This window comes from Tachypleus tridentatus, chromosome 12 (assembly GCF_004210375.1).
Source record: "Tachypleus tridentatus isolate NWPU-2018 chromosome 12, ASM421037v1, whole genome shotgun sequence".
NCBI classification, from domain to species: domain Eukaryota; kingdom Metazoa; phylum Arthropoda; class Merostomata; order Xiphosura; family Limulidae; genus Tachypleus; species Tachypleus tridentatus.
The window spans coordinates 75,086,838-75,105,202 of NC_134836.1; the positions used below are offsets into that span (position 1 = coordinate 75,086,838).

The 18,365-nt window shown below is 33.1% G+C and overlaps 2 protein-coding genes across 2 annotated transcripts in view; both read right to left on the reverse strand.

The window, feature by feature from the left end:
- LOC143233646 (activating signal cointegrator 1 complex subunit 2) overlaps positions 1-6,081 on the reverse strand; it is a 38,599-nt gene extending 32,518 nt beyond the window's left edge. The window contains exons 1-3 of the mRNA XM_076470103.1: positions 5,989-6,081; positions 2,947-3,027; positions 1,302-1,486 (exon numbers count right to left, since the gene is read on the reverse strand). Coding sequence (XP_076326218.1) covers positions 1,302-1,486; positions 2,947-3,027; positions 5,989-6,021 — 299 coding nt within the window. The 5' untranslated portion in view covers positions 6,022-6,081. The remainder of the gene's footprint in view (positions 1-1,301; positions 1,487-2,946; positions 3,028-5,988) is intronic.
- A 7,702-nt stretch (positions 6,082-13,783) lies between these two features.
- Positions 13,784-15,479, reverse strand: LOC143235665 (uncharacterized). Its single transcript, XM_076473888.1, has 2 exons — positions 15,285-15,479; positions 13,784-14,144 (listed from the first exon to the last, which is right to left on the reverse strand). The coding sequence occupies exons 1-2, from the start codon at positions 15,477-15,479 to the stop codon at positions 13,974-13,976; spliced, it is 366 nt and encodes a 121-aa protein (XP_076330003.1). The 3' UTR covers positions 13,784-13,973.
- Positions 15,480-18,365: the final 2,886 nt, after the last annotated feature.

Genomic DNA, 18,365 nt, shown 5'->3' on the forward strand with positions numbered 1-18,365 from the left:
ACTGCTAATGTACTAATACAAAGACATAAATACAAAACCAAAAAGTGAATCTTTCTTTATCAGACTAAACACTGTACCAATGAGGAAGAAAGAAAAAACACAGAGATAACCACAGTGATTCAGACAAAAGAAAAGATAAATTAAAGCCATTCAATCACAAGACTCAGCAAATGCCTTATCAGTGATAAATCAAAGTAAGAAAACAATCAGTCCCCCAGTGGAATGTCTGTAGCCTCACACCATGAGAAAACAGGTTTCAATACTCATGGTGAGCAGAGCACAGACAGCCCATTGCATAGCTTTGCTTAATTCCAAACAAAAGCAACAACATGACAGCATTAAACAATACTATAAGATTTTTTTCATATATATTCCTCACATATCTTTGTGTGAAATAATAAACAAAAACAAGCAATTCAATAACAGGACTCAACAAGTGTCTCATCAATGATGAACCAAAATAGATAAAGACACAAGCAATTCAATAACAGGACTTACCAAGTGTCTCATCAATGATGAACCAAAATAGATAAAGACACAAGCAATTCAATAACAGGACTTACCAAGTGTCTCATCAATACCAAGTAGTCAATTCAATAACAGGACTTACCAAGTGTCTCATCAATGACGAACCAAAGTTTGTTAAAAATAATTATTCACAAATATGAACCAAAAGAGAACAATAGTCCCTGAGGAAGTGAAGATGGTATCTTGACAATTAAATCAAAATTTCAATTGAAAAGGAACTACAGCAGTAATACAAAAAAAGAGAAAGTAAAAGAATACAGAAACAATTAAAGGATGCAGATCACACAAGCAATATGAAATAGAAAAGGGAGGAGGAAACAAACTTCTCAAAAATAAAATATCCTTTAAGTTTCTACTGAACGTGCAAAAAATGTTCATAAATTAAATAACAAATTGTAAGCTGCAAAAAAGACATTTTTCCAACTATCAAAAACTTATTTACCTAGTTCAATGAATAACTGATAAAACAATTAAATGCATTCTCGTGCACTCCAGTGCTCTGACAAAAATAAATTATGCTTCAAGATCACCTCTATTTTTGTACAAAACAACAACAAACACTGAAACTGAGATTCTTCTTGATTGTTAAATGTGAATATTATTAAAACAAGCATGGATGTATGCAAGTCCTTTGTACATTTAGTAGTTCAGTTATCTAGACAGAACTTAATTACACCAGTGAATCCCAGTTTAATTTTTTCTCTCCTGGGTTATATTGCATTTTAATTAAAATCTAACTTTATTAACAAAACATTGAGGATTATATTTCGTACCTATGATGTGGCATTTTTAAAAGATGATGAAGGTCATCTTCTATCATTACCATTCTGTCTAGCCACTCTTCAATATCAGCCTTTTCCCAATCATTCATTTCATGGCCATCTAGCTTCTTGTTGGATTTGATTGTAGGAGGAGGTTTGTATAGGATAAAATTTATTGGTTCTGCAAAACCTTTATGCTAGATATAAAAAGAAAAATATAGATAGGAATTTTTTATTACTCTAACAAAGTAAATATATTAAACAAAATTAATTTAAAATAGTTTACTTTATACAATATACATAAAAGTAAATATTTCTTTACATTACCTTCATTTATACTTTTCTTTAAAAACACAGAAAACTTTGTTAACAGTACAAAGGCATTCCAATTAAAATTTTATTTTTTACCTTTGTTTATCATATTATAGATTAATCTTAGCTTTGTTCAACAAATTTAGTTTACTTTTGATCAATAGTTATTAATACCTAACAATAAAGAAAAACGTGTGTACTCAATAAACTTAAAGTCACATACATATCCTACATAAATACAAATTCTCTCACATCGACTATACTTAAATTTGATAAAAACATATTGTATGGATAAAAACAGGATAAGAAATAAAGGACACTTAGAGGCCACGAACACCTGGTTAGTTGAAAAGCTTTGGTATTGTTAGTGCAACTTCACTTATAAATCTTTTTTTAATAATACTATCAGTAATATGTTCAGCATAATAGCAGTGTTTCTCAAAACAAATATTACTGTTAGGCTAAATATGATAGCATACATTCTTCAACAGTCTCTTTCAAAGCTTAAAACCATTAGATGTAATATTACTAATTACACATACAGTGTTTACTTTCAAAATGATATATGATGATGATCAGAAATATGATACCATGATACAAAGTGGTACTATGAAATATATATTTGTCACATCCAAGCATATATATAAACAAGGACAATGCTAATATTTAAAATACTCAAACAATATTTGGATACAATAATTTTTTTAAATTATTGTTTTATATTATACAAAAAGAAGTCCTGCAATGGAAGGACTGCATATATTCCTTTTTAATTCTATCTGATCTGGAGAAGAGAGTGAAGGTGATTTGTTTTTACACTAGATTTCAAATGATGTTGAATTTCAAGAGATAAAAATTACTTAGTTTCTGTTCTAACAAAAATTCAAAAATATACTTTTATATTAGTCTGAATGAAAGGAAATATCCACTGAACCATAACTTCTGATTGGTTAATACAGGTACTGCATATAATTACTACATTACTTCACAGCTGACTGGTTCAAATATAGCTTTGAAGCATGTCTGTGTATAATGGCCCATTTAATAACAATCATACTGAAAAGATCTGGTGTGTAAACATTTTTATAACACTCAAACTGTGAGTTGGTTCTCATTTGTTGAAAACATGTTATACATTAGCCTAGGTCTACTGAGAACTGGAATGGTAGTAATCTATTAATCAACAGTTTCATGTAATGGAGTGTGGAGACATTTTGAGGTATGATTTTCTTTGGTATATATTTTTCACAATTATCTCTATACCAATACTCTGGAGAAATAGGAATTTTTGTACTATACTAAACCAAAGATAAGAATTTTACTTGAAGAAGGAACTTATACTTACCAAAGCTGACACCTTTATACTATTTCCTTGCTTGTTCACAACATCTAGAAACAACTCATCCAGTGGTTTGCTTGTAAATTCCTGATGAGACACAGAAATACAGAACTTAATAACTTGCAGAGTACTCGTACAAAGAACAAACAAACATCAGTGAAATATGGTAGCAGGTAAATTTATTATAGTACATTCTAGATGAGAATAATTACTAATTGAAATTATATCACTCTAAGATCCTTTGGGAATAAAACACAATGTTAGTGAAAACAAACTTTAAGAAATAAATAAAAGTTTCAGTTGCTGAAACACAGGTATATAAAGCTTGTGTGTGAAAACGTTTCAACATACTCAGTACCACAACAAAATCAGATAAATTTCAGCAAAAACACTAAAATTGAGAAATATATTTTAAAAATGGAAACCATCATCACTAAAAGCAAATGATATAAAAGAGAAGCAAGTTATAATAGAAAAACTAATTCAAAAAACAAAACCAGCAGCCACAGACTTTTTAAAACCAAGCAAGAACTATTAATGCTGACTGAAAATTTTTGTAATCTAGTGCACAGTCATGACTCTGACTAAGTCAGAAAAAAACATTATTCAATTTACCATTACCTTGTAAATAAACCTAAACTTTTGACATCTTTCAGTTTTTTTTTGTTTTTTTTAATTTTGCACAAAGCTACACAAGGAATATCTCTAATTTAGCAGTGAAAAATTAGAGGGAAGGCATCTAGTTATTGCCACCTACTGCCAACTCTTAGACTAATCTTTTACCAATTAATAGTAGGATTAACCATCACATTATAACACCTCCACAGCTGAAAAGGGAGAGCATGTTTCATGTGACAGGAATACAAACCCATGACATTCAGGTTGCATGTCTAAAGCCCTAACCACCTGATCATACTAGGCCCTCAGTGATCTTAAAGTTCATCAAGGAAAAGAACAGTGTCACAAACCTTATGGCAAAACAACATAACATACTAAGTAACTTAATCTATTAAAGATTAAAAGAAATAATGGCTCAGAAAACGCAAGTTACTATTTGTGTTTAGAAGATAAAACATATAGGAAACAAAAATGTATATACAGTAGCCTATCCTATTAACATTAGTAGCTTTCAAAGAGATACAACATAGTGATTCACCAATATCAAATATTCAGTTTCAAGCTTTTCTTTTCATAAGGGTCATTCCATGTCAAATCATCCAGATTTTGGAAAATTTTCCAGGTGACCCCCTCAGAATGCCTTGACAAAATTCACATGTGCTCATCTACCCATATAATGAAAATTTGCCAAAGATTGGATTAATGTCTCTAATAGTTTCTGATTTACAGCCCTGTAAAATGTAATTTTTTTTTTTTTTTTGGCAAATTCATTTTTGGGCAACTTTGGCTGCTTTTGAAAACCCAAAATCGTAGAAAACATTTGTTTATTTGATAAGCCATAGCTCTAAGACTTAATATGATACAAAGCTGAATTTTTATTTCTAATTTCCTATAACATATTAGTTGACAAATCAGCAATTGTTGTAATTAACAGTCTGTTAGATCTCCTGTAAAAAAATTTAGCTGCATGCAACTTTTTATGATTTAGCTAAAAATAGCCCTACTTCAGGCCATAGTTTGACCATGTCACCAGTTATTCAGCCTTTTTAGGTTTTTACCATATATTCTTACATCTCTGAATATGATCTACAAAAAAATCAGGATAGTGTTCAACCTGCTTTGTGAGTTATAATTTTTTAAAGTATCCTTGACCATATTTTTTATTTAAAAAAAAATTCAGTTCAGGTGTGTTACTGTGTGCAAATATATCCATACAATTTTGAAATAGTTTATGAATCCCATTGAAATATTCTAATAAGCCTTTAATAATTTTCACATCTCTAAACATAATCTTAAAATAAATCAAGGTTGTGAAAAATAATAAATTATCAAATTTTAAGTGTCTCTGATATGTACTATTGGGCAAAGGACCACATTCAGGGCATTCAGTTCTTTCTTGTCAATCAGGAATCTTGTGGATATATTTGCACACAGTAACACACCTGAACTGAATTTTTTTTAAATAAAAAAACATATGGTCGAGGATACTTTAAAAAATTATAACTCACAAAGCAGGTTGAACACTATCCTGATTTTTTTGTAGATCATATTCAGAGATGTAAGAATATATGGTAAAAATCTGAAAAGGCTGAATAACTGGTGACATGATCAAACTATGGCCTGAAGTAGGGCTATTTTTAGCTAAATCATAAAAAGTTGCATGCAGCTAAATTTTTTTACAGGAGATCTAACAGACTTTTAATTACAATAATTGCTGATTTGTCAACTAATATGTTATAGGAAATTAGAAATAAAAATTCAGCTTTGTATCATATTAAGTCTTAGAGCTATCACTTATTAAATAAACGTTTTCTACGATTTTGGGTTTTCAAAAGCAGCCAAAGTTGCCCGAAAATGAATTTGCCAAAAATAAAAAAAATTAATTACATTTTACAGGGCTGTAAATCAGAAACTATTAGAGATATTGATCCAATCTTTGGCAATTTTTCATTGTATGGGTAGATGAGCACATGTGAATTTTTTTCAAGGCATTCTGTGGGGGTCACCTGCAGCCCCCTGAATGATTTGATGTGGAATGACTCAAAAGCAATCACTTTAAGACTAAGTCCAATACTTTTATACTTCTTCTAAAGTAACGTTTCTCCAAATTCCATGCCCCAACTTAATGTCCTTATACTTTCAAGCTTATTTTCACATTTCCGGGCAATCTGCTCTACTACTAATAGTAATATTAGTACTGGAATAGAGGGCTAGTGTTACAATCACACTAGGATTTAACTGGTAGTAACAGTAAAATCTTGTCAATCACACAGAAGCTTCTCTAGACTGAACTATACTTAATACCCAGATATGTCAGTAAGAACTAAAATGTCTATATATAACAAAGTTTCTGTAAAAATAAAAGGATAACGTTTTAAATGAAGAATGCACTTTTCACCGAACAAAATAGACTGAAACCACTTCAATTACCTCAACCTTTTTTCTTTCATTAGTAGATGCCATTATGGTTTTCGTTTCACATTTCTAATGCCACCTGGTAAATCATTTGTATTAAGTTTATTTAAACATTCACCTTTCTTTAATTTATCGCTGTAAAATGTGCTGCAATGTATATTATAATAAATATTTATTTTACATTTGAATGTTTTTAAAATTTTCTGATAAGTCAGTAAAACATTTGTATAAAATGGAGCCTAAATAACTTATTACGATATTTAATTTTTCGGAATCGTTATACTGTAATTCTCATGAAGAAATTAGACCATAGGATCAGATACAAAACTTGTAATGATTTTCAAACCAGACCCAAAACTAAAACGCTTTTGAATAGTTCGTTATTTCCCTCTTGAATGTTTTAAAGTTGAGTGTTCGAATCTGACATACATCAAATTAGATTGTTCATAGGTATCTTCAAAAGCATTTATAAAAAATATTTGATGTGTCAAATAAGATACTTTCAAAATACTCTTTTACCTTAAATAACCGGGTAAAAAACAGTAAAACTGAAACAATCGGTCAGAGAATCGATAATAACTTGTGAACAAAACAAATAGTTAATATTCTTATAATGGCTTGTCAAACGTGGTAAAATTGTGATTTTGACCTCCAAATTAAAATACCTTGATATTTGATGTTGGAGGGAAAAAAGCGTGGAATTTTCGACTTTGGAATTCGATTTCTCCGTGAAATCACATTGTGGAGAAAGGGGTTTTCTGATTCAAATTCAGGGAGCATAAAAATGCAACAGCAAAATATTAGTCTGGGGATTTTGCGACTTGAAACTTGTCGAGATATTTGCGTTACTTTGATTGGTAAATTTCTACTTACTCAGAGCAATAAGTACAACCCACGTGTGATTATTTCTATTTAAATGTACGAGGGATGGTTCTAGCCTTGGTGTGTCTGATCTTCCAGTGCAGGACACTGTTGTCAATTTTAAGGTACAAAAGTGCAGCTTTAGAGATATATACCTCCAAGAGCAGAATAGGTATTACTTCCAAGAAAAAACAAAGATGGCCAGAATAGAATAAACTTATTGTGTTCTTTTTTCTTTTGTTATGCGGAAATTGTGCATAATAAGGAAAAACGAAATATTTTGAAAATTTTTTTAAGTGGGGTAGCAGGTAGCACTTAGTGCTGCTCAATGAACTAGAGATCCTGTCTAAATCGCGATTACTGGACTTAACAGACTTCGGCTGTCAGTACGCGGTTACAGCCCCATACTAGGGAAACGATGAAGTTAGTGGGAGCATGATGCTATCTCGGAACGTTTTGATAAGTTCAGTTTATAACGGTCAGAGTTGGCATACTGGCAGGCAGAAGAATCGTTTTTATCAATGGTTGGCAGTAACTGATGGTGTCACTATAAAATTGCACACAAATAAGATGCCCGGCCAGAGCGTTAGTGAAGGGCCAAAATCTCATTAGAACATGGAAAGTAAAAGAGACCATAGTGCTCAAGGCCAGATGAATCATCATTCACATGGAAAAGAGCTGGTTCAGCTTCACGACGCCTCTGTTCTAAATCCAATGGGAAGATCATAGACCAACAAAGAAACTTACAAGTCTACCATAGATGTTTGTACATGAAATGTAAAAAAAAAATTAAATTAAGACGAGGACTTAGAAAGACTGCTGAAAGAGATTAAATAATGGGACATCTTGGGTGTAAGTGAAACTAAAAGAATTGGAAAAGGCCCAGTAGAAACGAAAATAGTATGGATATATGAGAAAGAGAAAACAGAACAAGATTCACAAGCGAAAGGTGTAACCTTTATCGTTCATCTAAACGTGAAAAACAATCTTAGAAACTTTCATACACAATCGAAGAGAGTCATATCCATAGATATAATGGGCCCGGCATGGCCAAGCGTGAAAAGGCGTGCGACTCGTAATCTGAGGGTCGTGGGTTCGCATCCCGGTCGCGCCAAACATGTTCGACCTTTCAGCCGTGGGGGCGTTATAATGTGACGGTGAATCCCACTATTCGTTGGTAAAAAGAGTAGCCCAAGAGTTGGTGGTGGGTGGTGATGACTAGCTGCCTTCCCTCTAGTTTTACACTGCTAAATTAGGGACGACTAGCACAGATAGCCCTCGAGTAGCTTTGTGCGAAATTAAAAACAACAACAAAAAACAAACCGTAGATATAACTCTCGGAGAAATGGAAGCAATTACAATAATAATCCAAGTCTAGGTCTACGATGATGTTGTAAACGAACTAAGAAAAAGCAAAACACAAAAAGTAAACGCGTGATTTAAGTGTCCAAATATGAATTAAAGGAGACAATGAACCGTTTCAAATTATAGGAAAATATTATATTACGTAGGTCAAAGAAACAATAGAGGTTTGTTTGGTTTGTTTTGAATTTCGCGCAAAGCTACACAAGGGCTAGCTGTGCTAGCTGTCCCTAATTTAGCTGTGTAAGATTAAAAGGAAGGAAACTAGTCATCACCACCCACCGCCAACTCTTGGTCTACCTTTTTTTACCAACGAATAGTGGGATTGACCGTCACATTATAACGTACTCGTGGCCGAAAGGGCGAGCATGTTTGATGCGATAGGGATTCGAACCCGCGCCTCAACCATCTGGCCATGCCGGGCCAACAATAGAGAAAAAAAACTTACTGAGTTTGCAGGAAAAGAACAGTTAGTAATATGAAATTCCAATAGGAGATATGAGAAATTGGAAAGCCCAGATGGAAACACAAAACAACAAATTTACTTCATACTGGTGAACTATAAAGAAAGTATGAAAAATTATGAAGACGAGAGGCGAGACTTAAAACTATATGAAATTAGAAAGCTCTCAAGATTAATATTAACCATTTAAAATAAAATAAAATATATTTGAGTTAAATCTAAGAAACTGATCCAGAGTGTTGGAAGAAATCAAGTTCTAGATAACTTTTGTGAACAATCAAATGAGATATTAATTGAAGTGAAGAAAGAGAGAAACAAATGAAAAGGTTTTCAAAACAAACTTTAAACAAAGATGAGGATTATTAGATTATAAAGAAAATAGGTGGTAGGAGAAAAGAAATTAAGATGAATAGAGAGGAACGGCTGGTATTGGTATTAACATTTTTGTTGATAAGGAGAGAACAACGTTTCGACATTCCTAGGTCATCTTCAGGTTAAGAAAAAGAGAGTTTCAAGTGGGTTTCTCGTCATCAAGAAAAGAAAGTTGAATACGTTGAGTTAACAAAGATAGTACGGAAGAAAAGAAGAAATAGAGCAAGAAAATGAAGGAAATAAAATATTTTTCTTAAAAGGTGGTAGTGAACCCAGGAGTATTAACAGAGGAACCGTAAACAGGAAAATATACTCAATAAAATACAAAGAAGAAATCACCACAAGTGGAAAAACAAAAGTAGTTGAGGTATGTGCAGAATTTTATTAAGATTTATATACATCAACTATTAAAGGCAAAGCAAGAACAGAAATTATTTTTGAAAACAATAAAGCAGATAAAACAGAAGTACCCAAAATGTCAGTCTTGGAAGAATAAAATGCATTAACTGAAATGAAGAGTAGGAAAGCTCTAGGAAACCATATGATTACCAGTGAGATTTTACGAGCAGGTGAAAATGACATAATTAAGGCAGATGACAAAATTGTTTGACAAAATATTGGAGTTAAAAACATTCCAAAAAATGACAGGGAGCAAAGATCATCATTTTATAAAGAAAGAGAAAAATCAAGATATAAAGAATTATCGCTATATAAGCCCATTACCTCACTTATATAAACTATTCACAAGAGTATTATAAAAAAAAATACTGGAAATAATTTTAGATTAACACAATCCAAGAGAAGAAGCAGGTTTTAAGAAAAAAAATCTCAACAACAGATTATTTACATACAACTAATAACAGAAAAATCTAATGAATACAGTTTACCTTTATGTGTGGGATTTATAGATTATGAAAAAGCATTTGATTCAACAGAAAACAACACAGCAGTAAATGCTTTAGCTACAATAGGCGTCAATCTAACGTACATCGAAATGTTGAGAGTATATATATATATAGGGACGCAGAAGCAGAAATACATCTTGGTAAAGAGAACTAAGTAAGAGAATGAAGATATAAAAATAGCTGGCGAGACATTAACAGATCTAAGGTGCTCATATGATGTTTATAAATTCAATGGAAGAGATGGAAGCCCTGTTAAACAGCTTGAATGCCAGTAGTAAGAGCCCGGCATAGCCAGGTGGTTAAGGCACTTGACTCGTTAACTGAAGGTCACAGGTTCGAATCCCCGTCACACCAAACATGTTTGCCCTTTATAATGTGACGGTCAATCCCAATATTCGCTGGTAAAAGAGTAGCCCAAGAGTTGGCGGTGGGTGGTGATATCTAGCTGCCTTCCTTCTAGTCTTACACTGCTAAATGAGGGACGCCGAGTGCAGATAGCCCTCGTGCATCTTTGCGCGAAATTCAAATCAAGCCAGTAGTAAGACAGCAGGATCAAAAATACTTAAGGGAAGAATCTACATATATGTCTAACTATCGTTTAAACTGGGATTGAATAAATAGAGGAAGTGTCAGAATACAAATATTTAGGACGAACTCTTAAAATGGAAAACACAACAAGGGAAGAAATTATGGTAAGAATAAAAGCAAGATGGCAACATTTTGGAATATGTAAAGAACTTCTGAAGGATCAAGATGATCCTATTAGTTTGAAGAAAAAGTTTAAGTTTGTTTGGAATTTCGCACAAAGCTACTCGAGGGCTATCTGTGCTAGAGGGAATGCAGCTAGTCATCACCCCCCACCGCCAACTCTTGGGCTACTCTTTTACCAGGGAAAAGTGGGATTGACCGCACATTATAACGCCCCCACGGCTGGGACGGCGAGCATGTTTTGGCGAGACTCGGGCGCGAACTCGCGACCCTTAGATTACGAAGTGCACGCCTTAACGCGCTAGGCCATGCCAGGCCCTTGAAGAAAAAGATCATGGACCAATGTGTACAACCAACCTTAACATATGATGGCCAAACATGTGCGCTAACAAAAGATACAAGGAAAAATATAGAAACCACGCAAAGAGCTATGGAGAGAAAAATACTTTATATATATATATATACACTACAAGACAGGTGGAGATTTGACAGAATAAGAAAAACAACATATATAATACGTACAGTAATGCTCATCCTAAGAACTAAATGGAAATGGGTTGGGTATGTAGTAAGTTATTTCGATAATAGGCGGACATTAAGAAAAATGGAATGGCCACCTAGGATACAGAAAAGATCTAAGAGAAGGCAAAAGAGAAGATGGAGGAACAATGTAGTGGCGGAAAGAGGAATTAGATGGACACAGTATGCTTAGAATAAGAAATATTGGACTGGTCTGACGAAAAGTTAGAACCAACGAGGGATGATTACACTTTAGATAGATGCCTGAATTACATAGTCACTAATTTCTTACAGAATAATTCTCATTGAGTTTTTTAAAGTAGGTCAGAAGTCATGTAATTCATTGTAAAGAAACTTTCCTTGTTTACATTTTGAACTTTTAGGCTCTATATCTTTATGGAAACCTTATATTACACTGCAGAAATTAAAAAAAAAGAGTCTCTGTTGCTTTTAGAGTATCGTCTGTTTGATTAAGAGAATACCACGATTCGAAAGTGCTTAAACCGTTTTAGTTATTTTTGAGCTGATTGAATTGTTTTATATTGAGTCACTGTGCTAATTTACTTACATCACCAGGACCATAAACTGTCTGGAAATAGGCTTTTCGGTAGAAAATGGCAATTTCGTCTTCTGCCTTCACTCTGATACTTAGATTGCATAGGAGTTAATGAGGTAGGGAAAAGCGGGTCAGAGGAGTTGGTTGTTAATTACAAGAGCCACAATAACTTAACTGTAAACGGAATACTGCTTAGACGTAATTATGGGAATTAAATCACAGAGTGAAGTAGTGATACCTATGTAGAGATGGGTTCAGGTAAACATAGCAGCCTGTACATTGCGTATGGTACTGTGTACGCCAAGATGTCGGTAAAACCTAGACAAAGGGATAGATACGAAAAGTTCTTCGCTAATCAACTACAAAAGCTTGGCTAACCTACCTTGACATCTGGTGAAGGGGCCGAAAAAACGTCGATTTTCTTCTTTTCCGTCAGCTGTAAGTCATAAACAACAACGTGTCTTTGACCAGATCGTACTACTCCATAGAATATGCCTTTTCGTACTTAGAACAGCAAATGATCTACGATAGGCTAGTTAAGGCCCAAAGTACCAATCACTATCTCTGATCAGTAAACTATCATATAGATAGTTTACTATTTTCTCCTTCTGCGCTACGCAGTAACCTGGTCATGACTTATCTTGTTTCAAGAAGTATCGTCTATAGATTATATCATGGCTCCCTACAGAATAGATCTCAAAAAATTAGTGAAATGGTGTCTTCCACCTGGATGTTACAGTCCCACTGAAAGCCAAGACTTCAGCTTATAAAAATTGCAAAACTAGTCATAAAAAATATTCTAAAATTATTGGGATGTAAGGATGAAAAAAGATCAGATACGAGGGACCATTTGGGATGGTGAGAAATCTGCATTACCCATTCCTACATTCCACCACTTGACGTACACATACACCATCAGTGTAATTCCAGTATACGAGTTATTGGACTTACCGCTGTGCCGCTAGGGGATCAGGTATATGGACTTGGAAATGTTAAAGTTAAATTAGCAGTGAAACAGATTTTTATAAACTCTTCAGAATGTTATTCTTTCTTAATTGGCCAGGTAACCTACTAGGAAAGATGCTATTTTAGATGTGTTATTAACTTATAATATAGAAATGGTCAATATCATGGATATCGGGAATATGTGGGATTAAAAGGTCATTGTTAAATTAGCTTCGACGTTTTCCTGCATATAGAGAGAAGCAGTAATGAGATTTTGGTTCCTAATTTCAAGACAAGTTTTGAAGAGTTGGTGCGAGAATAATTTGTTATGAATTGCGCAACTGGCCAAATGTGGAAACTTTTAAAATTAACATTGTAAATATTCAACATAGACATGGTTTTGATAGAAGAAAATGGTAAATGCAGGGAAAAGTAAACTGGTTTGTTCAGAAAGGGTATGGAGAATGAATTAAAGGAAGGCATTATAAAGGTAAAAGTTTAAGATGACTGTTATAAGGGTAGATTTAAAGAATTGAATAAGGTCAAGAGAGTTGATTAAACGAGAAATTAGGAAATTGAGAATAAAACTACATGCAGAAGGGTTAGTTGAAAATTTAAATATTAATAGTAAGAATTTCTTACGTATATTAAGGATATGTAAGACGTTAGGATAGTAATAGGATCTTTTAGACGTGGTACAGGAAGGCTCATATCTGATAATTGTGAAATGGCTAAATATTAAATTATACTTTTTCCTTAATATTTATTAATAAAGATTTAAACAATACTCCTTCTTCTGAGCAGTTGCTAGACAAAAACAAAATCGTGCAAGAGTGGTATGTCATGTTAGGCCTAGCTAAAAATGGTTTGAAAACTTATGCTACTAAAGTTACTATGAATAAATTCCACCTTTATTAAATGTAACAGTTTCTTCTTGATTATTCACTATTACCAAACATGAACCTAAAATGGTTAATTGTTATTAACTACTTGAGGATTTTAGTTGAATTAAAGAAAACAAAATATTTGGGAACTAAAAGTTATCAGAAGGAATTTACGTATATATAACAGGTGTAAATGTATCCCCTTCATTGATAAATATAAAAGATAAAATTAACATTATGATCATAGAAATAAGATTTTATTTACAGCCACGAACAACCATAACAAGCCAGTTTCATCGTTTCAAAAAACAGTCCTATATTTTTTACACGAATTAATTTGATAACATCTTACATATTAATTTTACACCCTCACACATACAATTTAAAATGTTTATTAAAGATCAGATATTTTATTTTTAGTTTCTTCAAGGACGGGGAGGGGATGGAGCATCCTCTAATGGCATGTCACTTGGGTATGTGTGGTGCTTAGGATCATTGTCTACTGTAGTAAGAAGAGGTTGGCTAGACTGATAGTCCCATTCAAGTGAAGGAGTCTTGTGAATGTGTCGGATTCTTGCAGATATGGCTCTATCTAACTGATAAACAAAATAATGTAAAAGTAAGACAATCAAAATATTCATTCATTGAATGAGTTCATTCAATAGAACTCATAGAATATGTAGTTTCATTTCAGGCACATTGTACTATTGTATAAGAGTAAAAACAAAACGACTTTTTTGGCATAATAAAAAGATTATATTTTTATCAGATATTTCAGTCGATTAATTTTGGTAATGCAGTTACCATCATTGACCCTAATGGCGAAAATTAGTCGCCTAAAATATTTAATAAATATTTTATTTTTCATTATGCCGAAAGCGTTGTTTTATTTTATTCCTAAAATCATGGAAAGTGGAACACATATTATGTTAAGACTACCATGATAATTTCATTGTACGGAAAACCAAGAATATGGGCACATACGTAAAAATATATACACAGTAACCATGTTTTCACTTGTCTATTTTTGTTAAATATATAGCTACTGTGCAGCAGTGAGTTATAGCCCCAGACTAAGTATTTCAAATCACAAGAAGTAGAAAAAAATCGCAATCGTTACAAGTTAGTAGCTATAGCTTTTGACTTTTCCGTGTTCTTGTTTTAAGTATTCTGTTCTAACGGCCAATGATAATTTGAGCTGCTAGTTTTTGATTAAAGCAAAGTTAACATTGTCCGTAATGACAAGAAACCCACTTGAAGTAAAAATGTATCTCAGGACGGCTGGTATGGGTATTAACACTTATAAAGCAAAAAACAACGTTTTGACCTAAGAAGGTTGAAACGTTGTTCTCTGCTTTACTAGTAAGTTTTATTACCCATACCATCAGTCCTGGTATACAAAGTTAACATTGGTTTAAATTATACAATTCAGTATTCCTATTAAAAAAAGTCACACAATGTAATAAGTTGTTTTCCATTTATATAAAATTCTAAAAGTTATATTAAGTTCAAGAAAGCAAGAAAGGAGTGTTTTGTTTTCTTCTTTTAAAATCAGAAGCCTAAATTTAATATTTTTTTCAAAAGTTCATATCAAGATAATGACGAAAAGAGCATCAATTAATATTCAATATCATTTAAGACCTAAACCTAAAGAAAACACATTGCTTAAAAATGACATTTTAAACTTATAACGTTTTGGACTAAACTACAATAAAAATAAGAGAATAAAATCTGACCTCCTGTTTGCTAGGGGGAGGTTTTCGTACTCGAGGTTTTTTGAAGGTAATGTCTTGGAAGGTCTTTCGAATTTTACCCAAAAATGTGTTTTGTGCTTGATGGTTCTCCTTTCCTTCAAGTGAAGATGGAGAAGTGATATTATGTGGTTGTACAGAGTTTGAAGTATCGGATGCAACTCTATTTTTAGAATGCATGAGGCAGCAGTATTTGAGGTACAAGACGAACCTAGAAATGGTTAGGCATAGTTTTATTTTAAAAATTCAGTTTCCCGAGTGAAAATATTTGAAAATAACTCCATTTTGGACGGAATAAAAAAAAATCGTGAAATATTTTTTCATCTGTGCTTTCATATACATATTCCAAGGAATTTACTTTTTTAATAGAATGAAAAAGATGAGTAAATAAATATATAAACAATTGTTAAGTAAATTTCACTTTTTACGATCTTATATCAGAATAATACAGCTAGTAATTTTTATCACGCCTTTTTCTTTAGACCTCACACGAGTTTCTAGTATAATATAATGATATTTCAATTATAACTTGTTTTGTAAACCTATTTTATATTTTTCGGTTCATTTAAAAGCTCATCAGACAGACCGGGCTTACAAGACACAAACACTCGGTCGAAACACTATTCATATGAATTATCTAAAATAAATCTGATAGTGTTTGACGTCAATATTGGCGAAGCATGATTGTGTGATAACAAATCTTTCACCACTATAAGATTAAACTTTAATTTGATGTTTTTAAGTTTTCTCTTTTATATCTTAACTGTCATTTCTTCGACAATGAATTTTGTTTTTACAAGCTATAGGTTTTACAGTAAGGAAAAAATATTGAAAAAAATAGGTACGACATTTCGATTACTGGTGTAGTCATTCTGGAACATACAGATTATAACGGTTAAACTCTCTCTACTGTTGTAATTATAGCATCAAGAATAGAAATGCTGTAGTCGCTTTTTTATTCGGATTTTTTTCTTAGTGTCAAAGATGTATGTTATAAAAAAGTGCTTACAATCAGTAAGTAAACTCAAACAACCTAACAGCTAATACTAGGACAACTTAGAGAATAATATTATCCTAAACCAACAGCCTTAAACCTATTCTTGAAAAAAATGTATTTGATTTTTTAAAGTTTTATCATTATAGTCTGTAGCATTTAAATATATTGCGTACACGTTTCTTACATCGTTAGTAACATGCCAGTCAAAATTCCAACAAATCCAGCGATCCAACACTGCAAAGACAAGAGGTCTGAAGACATAAGATAATCAGGAACTCTGATTTGGGATCTGTAACCAATGTGAAATGATTAAATAGTTGTAAATAATATATTCGTCTGCACAAGTGATTAGAGAACTAATAATATCTAGAAGTATTGTTATACAGTAATACAGTACTGTGTAAAACTGTTAGGACAAAGCCAAAAATCAGATTTTAGACTACTTTCAAATAACAATGAAATGTAAATCACAAGCGAAACATTAATATTTTATTGATATTCACATTTAGTACAACAGAAACTCAGTGGAAGTGCTTGAGTTCAATAAACAGTTAATATTTTGTGTGCTCCCTTTTTGCTTTAATAACTAAAGACAGTATTTCACACTTTCACAAAGTTTTTTTTTGAAAGTAGCTTTTTATTTGTTATGTTTTTGGTCTATCAAATCCCAGAGCTGCTCAACTGGGTTGAGAACGGAGTTCTGTGGAGGAACGTTGTATAACTTGAATTACACTAACAGCTTCTTTCTCAGCAAAGTAATTTTTACATAGATTGGATTAGTGTTTAGGGTCATTATCATCTTGGTAGTAGAATCCTTTACCAATAATACACAAACCACTGGTATTCCATGATGGATCAGTATTCGATGGCATTTGTACTGGTCCGTTATTCGATTTATTTTGCAAATATCTTCTGTCGTCTCAGCAGAAAAGCACCCCAAACCATCAGACCTCCTCCCCCATGCTTCATGATAGGTGCTATGCATTGAGATAAGTATCTTACACCTTTCTCCCTCCGGACGTACAACCTACATTTTGAACCAAATATTTTAAACGTGGACTTATCCGTCCATAAGACCCTTTTCCAATCATCAACAGTCCAGTTTTGTAGTTTTTAAACAAATTTTAGAGTCTTGATAATATTTGGAGATCGAAACAAAGGTTTTTAAACTGCTACGCGACCAAATGTTCTATTCTCTTTCAGTCTTCTTCATACTGCAGATTTGGACACTTTTCTGTCAAATAGCACACAATTGTTTATCTTAACATCACTATCATTGAGTGTAGGTTTTCTATCACTTCCTTTCTTAATTTAAAATTTACCGGTCTCGATCTCACGATCTAAGGTGTACTTGACAGTGTTTGGGAAGCGTTTCAAGTCTACAGCAATTTGTTGAAATTCCAACCAACATAACGTAAAGCTTTTATGCGAACTCTTGCTCTACTGACAATTCTTGAAGTTTTTTGGGGGAGGGGGCGTAAAACATTACCATAGTGATGAAATTTAGATTTTGTGATGGAATGGAAGAGTGAGCCCAATAAAATGGAAAGAATGACAAAATATTTTTTGTTCTAACACTTTTGCGCAGTACTGTTTGTTTGTTTTGAATTTCACGCAAAGCTGTACAAGGGCTATCTGCGCTCGCCGTCCCTAATTTAGTAGTGTAAGACTAGAGGAAAGGCAGCTAACCATCACCACCTACCGCCAACTATTGGGCTATTCTTTTACCAACGAATAGTTGGATTAACCGTCGCATTATAACGCCCCTACTGCTGAAAGGGCCATCATGTTTCGTGTGACGGGGATTCGAACCTGCGACCTTCGGATTAAGAGATCGATGGTAAAAGAGCAGCCCAAGAGCTGGCGGTGAGTAGTGATGACTAGGTGCCTTCCCTCTAGTCTTACACTGCTAAATTAGGGATGGCTAGTGCAGATAACCCTTGTTGTTAGCTTTGCGCAAAATTAAAACCAAAGAAACCAGCAGCTGAAAGGGCGAGCACGTATGGTGTGACAAGAATTATGAACCCGCGACCCTCAAAGAACGAGTCGAGCGCTCTAACAACCTGACC

Coding starts and splice junctions, on each gene's coding strand:
- LOC143235665 (XM_076473888.1), bottom strand. CDS start 15,479: ATGCATTCTAAAAATAGAGTTGCATCCGATACTTCAAACTCTGTACAA. Junction 14,145..15,284: donor CTCCCCCTAGCAAACAGGAG/GTCAGATTTTAT, acceptor TTTGTTTATCAG/TTAGATAGAGCCATATCTGC.